Source organism: Saimiri boliviensis, chromosome 12, assembly GCF_048565385.1.
Source record: "Saimiri boliviensis isolate mSaiBol1 chromosome 12, mSaiBol1.pri, whole genome shotgun sequence".
In the NCBI taxonomy this organism is placed as follows: domain Eukaryota; kingdom Metazoa; phylum Chordata; class Mammalia; order Primates; family Cebidae; genus Saimiri; species Saimiri boliviensis.
This window is the reverse complement of record NC_133460.1, coordinates 49581305-49592959: the sequence shown is the minus strand read 5'-3', so window position 1 is coordinate 49592959 and position 11655 is coordinate 49581305. Positions and strand designations below refer to the sequence as shown.

Sequence of the window (11655 nt, the reverse complement as noted above, 5' to 3'; positions counted from 1 at the left end):
CTGAAGCCCTCCTGTTTTCACAGCTACCTTTCATCCCCTTCTCAGGAAGGTCCAGGGTGTTGGACCCCAGGCTGGGGTGGGCAAAGATGAGGCAGGGGGACAGAGGCTGGCATGTTGAGTACGGGAGATTCGCGTGGAATAATGGGATGTGGCCACCAGGGCTGCAGTGGGCAGAGAAGTGTGTCCCCTACTTCGGTGGGGCGCTCGGGCTCTGTGGAGGGAGCGGGCGGTCCGGGATGCTGTGTGGGCACAGGTGCGCGGGTGCCATGACGACTGCGCCGCGCGAGCCCCCTCCTTCCCCTGGCCGGGAGGCGTGAAGCGGCGGGGTCTGAACCAGGCAGGCAGCAGGGCAGCAGCGGTGTGGTGTGCGGGAGCCGGTCAGTCCGAGGGGAGGGAAACCGGCCAGGGTCTGGCGCCTGGGAGCGCATGCCCCCTGCCCGCTCCCCGCCCGCCTCTTCCCGGACCAACCTGACCTGCCGAGAGCACGAGAGCACGGAGGGGCGTGGGCCCGCACCCAAGTGCCCGTAAGATTGTCCCTCGCCCACCTGCCCGAAGGGGCCCGCTGCCTCTAGACATCGGAGACCGCTGGAGCCTGCAACAGGGGGCAGCATGGAGGGTGAGTGGTCCCGGGGCTGGGGGCCAGCGGTGGGGCGGGACGGGGTACCGACTCCGGGGCATTGGGCCGAGGCAGAGGAGAAGGGCCAGGCGGCTGATCACCCATGGCTGTCCAGAGCCAGACGATGTGACACTCCGTGTGTGACAGAGACAAAGACACTGAGAGAGGGAGAGAGACACCTGGGGTGCCCATGTATTCATGGTGTGTGTGTGTGTGTGTGTGTGTGTGAGAGAGAGAGAGAGAGAGAGAGAGTGAGAGAGAGAGAGAGAGAGAGAGAGAGAGAGAAACAGACAGACAGACAGAGACAGACAGACAGAGACAGAGGGAGAGAAAGACCTGGGGGTGCTCTGTGTTCATGTTGTACATGTTTGTGTGTTTGTGTGTGTGTGACAAGAGAGAGATACAGAGACATAGAGACAGACACTGAGAGAGAGACAAAGACTTGGAGTGCCTCTGTAATGTTGTGCATGCGTGTGTGTATGTGTGTGTGTGTGTGTGTGTGTGTGTGTGTGTGAGAGAGAGAGAGAGAGAGAGAGAGAGAGACAGAGACAGAGAGAGAGAGAGAGAGAAATAGAGAGACAGCAAGACACACAGAAAGACCTGGGGGTGCCTCTGTATTTGTTTTGTACATATGTGTGTGCATGTGTGTATGTACAAGAGATGTGTACACACACACACACACACACACACACATACACACAGAAAGAGAGAGACCTAGAGATGCCTCTATGTCTCTGTTGAGTGTATGCACGCACATAGTCCCTGCTGTCTGAGCAGAGAATCATTTGAGACCAGGTACAGAGGTGAGGACAGCTTGGTAATTAGCTTCAGAGGAATTGTCACCAACTTTGCCTGCTTGAAGGGGTAGAGGTTGTGGGGGAGATGGGATTCTAGAGATGATATCCTCCATGCAGAGAGAATTTCTCTCCCTAGGGAAAGGAGTGTGAACTATGGACCTCACCTTCAGAATTTTAAGGGGTAGTGGCCCCCAAGGCATAAGGCTACCTGCTCCCACCTTACCAGAACCCTCTCTCAGCCGTTGTGGACAAGGGGAACCATGTTTAGGCTGACAAACTGGAAAACCAAGGGCAGGTCCGCTGTCTTGCTGGTTGTCTTTGAGATGGTACCTGAACCTCTCTGTGCCACTGGTCACCTGTCTGTCAAACGGGGGAACTTAACATTCAACTGGCTTCACAGGGTGACTGTGAAGTTAAAATAAGATGTGTTGTACAATACGCCAGTATGAGACAGCTGCTGCAAGAGGTAATAAACCCCCAAAATTCCAACTAGTAATTGCAAACACTGCTGTTAAAAAAGAAAACTGAATTTTATAGAAAATCTTGTGAGGCTGCACTTGTAGTTTTCCAATGAGCCAGGGCATGAAAAGCACACACACGAAAGAGGCAAGAAGGAATCAATAATCCCAGAGGAATCTGGAAGATCGGCAGGATCTGTAAGAATGATGTTAGCAAAGCGCTGAAGCTCTAGTGAACAGAAGTCAGGGGAAATTGGCAAAGGCAAGAGCAAAGAGCTTTCAGAGTCTAAGTAAGAATAACAGGAAGGAATCTGCTCTGGCTTGGGCTCGAAGGCAGGCAGACAGAGCAAGACAGACGCTATTTTACTTCAAGTTGTGGAATAAAGACATAAGGAGGAAATTGAGACCCAAGATAGTCCAGTGATAGGAAGAAAACATCAAGCTCACTCACTGCACCCCAGACATATGACATCCCAGGGACCCAGAGGTATTTACAGATGTAATCATCGCTTTCGAGGAAATCACAGAGAACGAAGGAAGTGCCAGAAAACGGAAGATGGGCGAATGTCCTGATTTTCAAAAAAGGAAGGAAATACAGATTTTTTTATTTAAAAAACCTCTACACTGCTAAGATTAGTATTGACCTCTATTATTAAATTTCCGGAAGAAATTACCAAGCACTGTGTATACTTAGGAGATAACAAAGCACTCGCACAGCTCAGAAGTTTTCGAAATTCCGAGTTACACACTTGCAAAGATGTTTGCCTGAGCATGTTCATCACAGTGCAAAATTGGAAACCATCTAGATACCCATAAATTAAGTAAATTAAATAAAAAACAAGACACACCTGCAATGACATACTATGCAGACATTAAAAACTGTGCTTAGAATGTTCTTTATTGACATGGAAATCTGTTCACTACCTACTGTGAGTAATTTTAAAAAATAGTTTTTGAATGCATGTGCAGTAATAATCCCCTTTATGCAAAATTACATAGATTTATTATTGGAAATATGTATATATACATATACAAGTATATATGCAAAGAGGTGGTCACTAACATCTTTGTTTGATTCTCCTGCTTCTGAAGCAGAACCCAAGACAAAAGCCTGGGTAGAGGGAGTTTATTTGGGAGATGATGCCGGGCAGTGGAAGCGAGGGAATGAGGAGAGTGAGATAAAGAGGCCGGGCGCAAGGTCTCACGCCTGTAATCCCAGCACTTTGGGAGGCCAGGATGGGAGGCCATGAGGTCAAGAGACCAAGACCATTCTGTCCAACATGGTGAAACCCCATCTGTACTAAAAATACCAAAATTAGCTGGGCCTGGTGGCATGCACCTGTAGACCTGCTACTCAGGAGACTGAGGCAGGAGAATCGCTTGAACCCAGGAGGCGGAGGTTACAGTGAGCCAAGATCACACCACTGCACTCCAGCCTGGTGACACAGAATGAGACTCTGTCTCAAAAAAAGGGTGGTGGGGGGAAAGGCAAGAAATGGGTGCATTAAGGAGTTGGTCTTAGCTGCAGGCAACTGGGGGGTTCTATCCTGCTGGGGACACTCTGAGAAAAGTGCAGAGGGAACCTGCAGAGGTTTACCCCACCTGAGAGGTGGCATTGGCTGCTTCCCCTCCCCACTGGCTGAGGGTTGCCCACTCCTGCAGTTTTGGGCTGTCTCTGTTTGTGACTTCAGAGAAAGCAGAGGAGAGAGACCCCCAGGTGCAGACTTGGTGGGGTGCTGAAAATTCGAGGAACCATTCATCCCAGCAGAAATCTTTGGGCCAGGAAGATGTGGCAGGCAGAGAGCATCACAAACACAGGGCGTATCTCTGAATGTGAGGATTCTGTCATATTTACTCTCTCTTTCATGGTGATCAGAATTTGTTGTTGTTGTTGTTTGAGAAGGAGTCTCGCCCTATCCCCTAGGCTGGACTGCATAGGCACGATCTCAGTTCACTACAGCCTCGCCTCCCAGGTTCAAGCAATTCTCCTGCCTCAGCCTCCTGAGTAGCTGGGATTACAGGCATGTGCCACCACACTTCACTAATTTTCGTGTTTTTAGTAGAGACGGGGTTTCACCATGTTAGTCAGGCTGGCCTCAAACTCCTGATCTCGTGATCCACCTGCCTCGGCCACCCAAAGTGCTGGGATTATAGGTGTGAGCCACCGTGCCCAGCCTAGAAGTATTTTATAATAAGCACAACAAAACAAAAAAGCATTTTCAAAAAGAAAGAAAATAATGTATTTTTCATTAGGAGTCTATATTAGTACTCACTGAGAACAAATCCAGGAGCTCAAACAACTCAACAGCAAGAAAACAAAAAACCCAATTAAAACATGGTAAGGGATCTGAATAGACATTTCTCGAAAGAAGACATACAAATGGCCAACAAGTATATGAAAAAATGCTCAATATCACTAATGATCAGGAAAATGCAAGTTAAAACTGCAATGAGACTTCATCTCATACCTGTCAGAATGGCTTTACCAAAAAGACAAAAGATAAGTGTTGGCAGAGAGAAGAGAGAATCCTTGTGTGCTGTTGGTGGGAGTGTAATATGTTAGTGTAGCCATTATGGAGAACAGTATGGAGCTTCCTCAAAAAACTAAAAATAGAATTGCCATAGGATGGAGCAGGCTCATTTCTGGGTACTTACCCCAAAATGTGAAATTAGTTACTTGAAGAAATGTCTGAACCTCACGTTTATTGCAGTGCTATCCACAATAGCCAGGCTATGGAATTCACCTAAGTGTATATCAACCAATGAATGGATGAGGAAAACGGGGTATGTATACACAATGGAATCCTACTCAGCCTTTAAAAAGACAGAATTGTGTCATTTAAAACAACATGGACAAAACTGGAGAACATTATACTACATAAGTCAGACACAGAAAGACAAATACTACATGTTCTCACTTATATATTGAATCTAGAACAATAGAACTCATAGAAGCAGAGAGTAGAATGGCTCTGGAGTTGGGGAGAATGGGGTGATGGTGGTCAAAGAGTACAAAATCTCAGAAGGAATAGTTTTCTTTTTATTGCACAGCATGGTGCATAGAGTTAATAATAGAATATTGTACATTTCAAAATTGCCAAGATGGCTGGGTGCAGTGGCTCATGCTTGTAATCTGAGCACTTTGGGAGGCCAAAGTGGGCAGACCATTTGAGGTCATGAGTTTGAGATCAGCCTGCCAACATGGTGAAACCTCCTCTCTACTAAAAATACAAAAAATCAGCTGAGTGTGGTAGTACACACCTGTAATCCCAACGAATCGGGAGACTGAGGCAGGAGAACTGCTTGAGCCCGGGAGGTGGAGGTTGCAGGTAGCTGAGATCGTGCCACTGCACTCCAGCCTGGGTGACAGAGCAAGACTCTGCCTCAAAAAAAAAAAAAAAAAGAAAAAAGAAAAAAAAAAAAAAGATTGAGGCTGGGTGCAGTGGCTCATGCCTGTAATCCCAGTACTTTGGGAGGCTGAGGCAGGTGGATCACCTGAGATCAGGAGTTTAAGACCAGCCTGGTCAACATGGTGAAGCTCTGTTCTCTAACAATACAAAAATTAGCTGGGCGTGGCGGTATACATCTATAATCCCAGCTACCTAGGAGGCTGAGGCATCAGAATCGCTTAAACCCGGGAGGCCGAGGTTGCAATGATCCAAGATCTCTGCACTCCAGCCTGGGCAACAGAGTGAGACTCCTTAAATCTTACTTAAAAAAAGCAAAAACTAAACAAAAACTAAATTTCAGATGTTTTCATCACAAAAAATAGGTATTTGATGGATATGTTAACCGGCTTGATTTAATGACTCCACTTTGTATTCATGAATTATACCATCGCTTTGTATCCTCAAAGTTTATACAATTATAAATTATCAATTTACAATAAAAAACTTAAAACTTATTTTAAATCTATAAAAAATAAAAATCAAGTCAATACCATTTGGAGCAACTGTTCATGAGACACCACTGGTTGGTAAACATTTCTGTAAATCCATCCAGCTGTTAATTTTACACAGCTATTCACAAAGCATGCACATTTTACTAAATAGTATTTCCGAACAGAAGAACAAATCAAGCTAAACCTACTGAATTTCCTCTTCCAGAATGGGTTTCTGAGAGGGAAAAAGATGAATACAAAAGTTCAACAGGATACTGCCAAGATCTCTCAGAAAAACCTTGCGGCTTGATAGAGAGCCGTGGGAGGGATGCTGGAAGACCCAAATGGGGGCCTCATGAAAGGCTTGATAGCAGCCTACGGCTCCCTAGAAATCCAACCCTGACATAACATTAAGAATTTAGAGGGAAAATAAAAGGCGTGCTTATCAAATCTGTGGATAGGAACCGTAACATCCACAAGGCAATAAAGTCAAGATTTAAGGTTATCTCAACATAACAAAATGCTGGATTAAAACCAAGAAAATGAATGGTACCTAAAAGTGAAATATAAAGTCCTGAATTTAGATCTCAAAAAAATTAATGGCATATATTTAAGATGGGGGAGATCTGGCTTATATTCTTGAGGAAAGTTATAGGGTAGGGTGGGGGGTGGGTAGGGGAGGTACCAAAATGGGCTGACCATGATAGAGGCCTGGGGTCCCTCTTGCTGGATATCCTGGGATGTTGGGGTGGGGAGAGGGGGATGATTCTGGGGACAGGGACTCACTCTTGTTCTGGCTCCTGGGAGCAGAACTGGGACCTGTGAGGGCAAGTTGCAGTAAGACAATTCAACTCAATCTCAGGAAGAACTTTCTGTCACTCAGGGCTGGTCCAGCATCTATCTCCTCACCAGTTCCCATATCCAGCTTGAGCAAGTGGGGGCTGACAGGTCTGTTGACAGACTAGGGGACAGAAGAGAGAATTATTGGGTGGCTGGATGAAAATGATGGCCTGGAGGGGTCTCTGAGGGCCCAGACACCTTCACCCAACACCTAGAGACAGGCACTACAGTCCGCCAAGCCCCCTGCAGAGGTGCTGCGGTCAACCAGGTGGTAACCCTCATTCGCCTTCCTCACTTGGTGCTTGAGTGTGATGTTATGCTGTGGGACAAGTCAGCAGAAGGGCAACAAATCAGATCCCTTCCCCAGCCCAACCCCAGCCCAAACCCAGCCTTTCCGGGAGCCCCCAGGGGCCTCCACAGCTGCCTACCCAGCCTGGAAGTTCTGTGGCTGAAAGAGGCCCAAAGGCTGAGAGGTTATACACCCACACTGGCTGGAAGTGGGCACAGCTGTGGGGAAGTGGCCATGTGGGGAAGAGGATCACCGGAAAGAAGAGGGGACAGGAGTATACCAGTTGGTGTCCCTTCAGCACAGGACACAGTAGATCTTAGAGGTCCAGGTGGATGCCACTTTTTCATATGCCCCTTGGAAATGGTGCTGCTAGAGTCTCTGTGCACTGACCTTTCCCACAAAGCATATCATCATCCTGGGGCTGCCCACCCAGCCTGGGAATTGAGCAGGGAGACAACATCACCCCCATTTAGTAGATGATAAGACTGAGGCCCAGGAGGCACAGATTGCCCTGGTTTGAACAGCAGCAGGTCTGCACAAACGGTCTAGATTCTGGGCACACTGTGGGGCTGCAGCCTCCGTGAAATCTAGCTTTCTAGCTTTGTCCTGAAGACCTTCCACGCCTTCCTGGCTTACTGGGAGGGGAGAATGGGAGGGGCCTCAGCTGCTGCTGGGAAAGCAGAGGCCAGATGGGTGTAGGCCTGGTTCTCCTCACTGGGTCCATGATCTGTTTGATGGCAATCTGCCCTGCTTCCAGCAATGAGTTGAGGAGATATACTTACAATAAGTATTTCTACTACAATCATTGGGTGGCCCACTGTACCGTAAAAACCTTGGGCTATTAGAGCCAACAGGTCTCTGAAGGCAGCTGCTCAACCCTGAGTTAACAAATGAAGAAACTGAAGCACTGTGAGTGGAACTGACAACACAGCTAACTTGGATCAGATTTCTTTAAGACACAAACGTAAAGACTTAGCCTGTAATCCCGGCACTTTGGGAAGCTTAGGTGGGCGGATCACCTGAGGTCAGGAGTTTGAGACCAGCCTGGCCAACATGGTGAAAGCCATCTTTACTAAAAACACAAAAATTAGGTAAGCATGATGGCAGGCACCTGTAATCCCAGGTACTTGGGAGGTTGAGGCAAGAGAATTCCTTGAACCTGGCAGGTGGAGGTCACAGTGAACCCAGATCGTGCCTCTGCACTCCACCCTGAGCAACAGAATGAGACTCCATCTCCAAAAAAAAAAAAAAGATAAAAACATAAAGAATGTCTCTCATGCTTAAAAGCTTTTTGTAGCTCTCTCGGTAATAACTGAAATTGCATCATTAGAGCTTTCCTTGTTCTAATTTAATGTCTGACTCCCTTTGAAATGCAAAAGCCCAAAAGAGACACAGCGCTTTGTTATAAGTCATTTCCTCGTCCGTGTGAACAAGTTTATCGGAATATTTCCTAAAAGAAGATTCTGCTAGGGATGGGGAGGGAGAGAACATAAGTAACCTAGGACTCTAAGAGGTGATGCCTTGTTAGGAAGTGATGGATCTCAAAGGGGTCAGGTGTCCTCTTCTGTTACTTCTCAGCTGAGCCCAGAGTGACCCTAGTTCTGCCTCTGGCCACTGTGTGCCTGCTTCTTCAGGCAAGGTTTTAGATGATACATGCACTGTTCATAAAGTGTCAGCTTTGTAGCAGAAGCCTCGGGAAGGCAAAGTTCCCTCCAAATCGAAGATCCCTAATTGCTGCTAATGGACCCTAGAGGTCTTTATATGTGACCCGATGATACCCAAAGAGGATGAGAAAACGGTTGGAGGTGGCAGAACCTGAGGAGGAGCTCAGACTCAGAACAAGTCTCCTGGCTTATTTGGTGCACCCTGAATCCCAGAGCCAACCAAAGCCTGAAGGTCCCCACTACTGCACCGTGTGTTCTGAGAGCAAGTCTCTTTTGGTCTTTGAGTTTTGATTTTCCTGTGAAATGAAGATAATTCTCCTTTCCTTGTCAGAGATAACTTGATGTTTTACAACACATATTTCAATCATAATGGAAATACTGTCTAATAGAGCCTATGGGATACAGCTAAAGCAATGCTTCTCGGAGGATGTATGGCCTTTAGTACCTAACTGACTTATCAACATTCATTGATCGTTTTTGTGTTCTAGGCCCTGTGCCAGAAAATGAGGAGTATTTTGAGCTGAACAAGGCATGTTTTCTACCCTTAAGACATTTCTAATTTAATTAAAAGAAAAGAAAAATCTCTACGCTTAGCTGAAGTGGAAAGTGAAATGTGACCAGCCCTGCAGGTAAACTGAAACTGCAGACCTTGAGGAAGCAGCCAGCCATTGAATCCAGAAAGAAGCTCCCGGGCATATGTTTAGCCTTTCCAAGGGAGATGGGGAAATCTCTACCCGCCCCCTTTCCTTTCCCCTCTTCTCCCACCTTAAGCCTCTTCTACCTCCACCTTCCAAGGCCTAGAATTCTTTTCAACAGACTGAGAGTATAGGCTCAGGATGTGATAAAAAGCAGTTCAGTTTTCACTGTGACGGAAATGACTTGTATAAGAACCTTTTCTGGGGCCGGGCGCGGTGGCTCAAGCCTGTAATCCCAGCAGTTTGGGAGGCCGAGGCGGGTGGATCACAAGGTCAAGAGATGAAGACCGTCCTGGTCAACATGGCGAAACTCCGTCTCTACTAAAAATACAAAAAAATTAGCTGGGCATGGTGGCACATGCCTGTAATCCCAGCTACTCAGGAGGCTGAGGCAGGAGAATTGCCTGAACCCAGGAGGCGGAGGTTGCGGTGAGCCGAGATCGCGCCATTGCACTCCAGCCTGGGTAACAAGAGCAAAACTCCATTCCAAAAAAAAAAAAAAAGAACCTTTTCTGAATACAAGTTTTGATGGGTAAAACCAGAGCCCTCCTGGAGGAAGCAAGGAGATATAAAAAGGCCCCAGAGTAGAAGTATAAAGATGGGCTCATTTGGGGGCTCCTGATGGCTGTATTAGCAACTCAGCCCTCAAAATCTTTGGCCTTTGCCAGCCCAAATGATTCTTGGAAGGGCAATCTGCTCTCACTCACCAAAAAGAGGCCAGACTTGCAAAATCCATGTTGCTGCGGTGGGTATCTGGGGTGGATGGGCTTTGGTTCCTCCTGCAAGAGGAACAGTAGGAGGTTGCAGGTCTCAAGAGGCCTCCTTCCTCCTAGATCCCCTGCCACATCCACTTTTTACTCTCGTAAGCAGTGTTAAGAAGGGTTTTGCCAAGGCTTGCTTCCCTAGGAACAAACACAAATGAACTGAAGCCACACTGCGACCCCTCGGTTCCCCACCGCTGCCTGGCAGACAGCTAATGCAGTCAATAAGCAGTCTGGAGTTCTGCAAGGCCCTTTGTAATTTACTCTGCTGTCTCTCTGAATGTATTAACAACCCCATGAGGTTGGGAGAGGCAAGAAGCCCAGGCCTTCCACATTTGAAAGCCAAGGAGAACACAGGGATGAAATCGATCTTCCCAGTTTTCTTGGAAATACCAAGGGGTGACATGGAAGCTTAGGGCCCGCTATCATCAGTCTCCCAGCCACGCCAAACTATACCTCCCTTGAAAAACTGCAAAAGTGGGCCGGGCGCGGTGGCTCACACCTGTAATCCCAGCACTTTGGGAGGCCGAGGCGGGTGGATCACGAGGTCAAGGGATCGAGACCATCCTGGTCAACATAGTGAAAAACAAAAAACAAAAAACAAAAAACTGCAAAAGTAGCTTTAAAACAAGTTCCCAAGCTTTTCCTCCAAACCAAGTTTCCCAATCCCCCAAACTCTCTTTTTTTTCTTTTTATTCCTTTTTTTTTTTTTTTTGAGACGGAGTTTCGCTCTTGTTACCCAGGCTAGAGTGCAATGGCGCGATCTTGGCTCACCACAACCTCCGCCTCCTGAGTTCAGGCAATTCTCCTGCCTCAGCCTCCTGAGTAGCTGGGATTACAGGCACGCGCCACCATGCCCAGCTAATTTTTTGTATTTTTAGTAGAGACGGGGTTTCACCACGTTGACCAGGATGGTCTCCATCTCTTGACCTCGTGATCCACCCGCCTCGGCCTCCCAAAGTGCTGGGATTACAGGTGTGAGCCACCGCGCCCGGCTTCTTTCTCTTTTTTCAAGACGGAGTCTCACTCTGTTAGTTCAAGCACTTTGAATTGCTCAAGCAATTCTCCTGCCTCAGCCTCCCGAGTAGCTGGAATTACAAGTACCTGCCACCACACCCAGCTAATTTTTGTATTTTTAGAAGAGACAAAGTTTCACCTTGTTGGCCAGGCTGATGTCCAACACCTGACCTGGTGATGTGCCTCCCTCGGTCTCCCAAAGTGCTGGGATTATACGCATGAGCCACTGTGCCTGGCCTCCAACCTCTTATAAGCAGTCAGTGACCAGTCATGCTTTCTGATTCCCACGTCAGTGTCCTCTCCCTTCTGCATCAGCATAGTCTCTGAAAGATTACATGGCCTGTTAAGAGACAGCACGTGGGATGGTGTTGGGGAGGGAGGTGGGCACAAATATCTAGGGAACAGGAATCTTGGGGGTCTGTGGTGCTACCCCTGCCCATCTCTACCACTTTCTCTGACCCTGGGATTCTGAACCTGGACTCTGCAGACTCACAGGAGGTCCATGGATGACTAATTTTAATCCCCTTGTATTCGCCAAGACCCTAGGGTTACAAGCAATATAGAAGCGAGTGCTGGGCAACATAACCAACACTGGGAATCCATTGGAAGGGTGGGGGGAGGCCATCCAAGGGACGGAA

The 11655-nt window shown here is 47.5% G+C and overlaps 1 protein-coding gene across 1 annotated transcript in view; it reads left to right on the top strand.

Moving 5' to 3' along the window:
- The first annotated feature begins 251 nt into the window (after window positions 1-251).
- The window catches only part of NPFFR1 (neuropeptide FF receptor 1), a 36110-nt gene continuing 24706 nt past the window's right edge, over window positions 252-11655 (top strand). The window contains exon 1 of the mRNA XM_039478104.2: window positions 252-616. Within this exon, the coding sequence (XP_039334038.1) occupies window positions 610-616 (7 nt within the window). The 5' untranslated portion in view covers window positions 252-609. The remainder of the gene's footprint in view (window positions 617-11655) is intronic.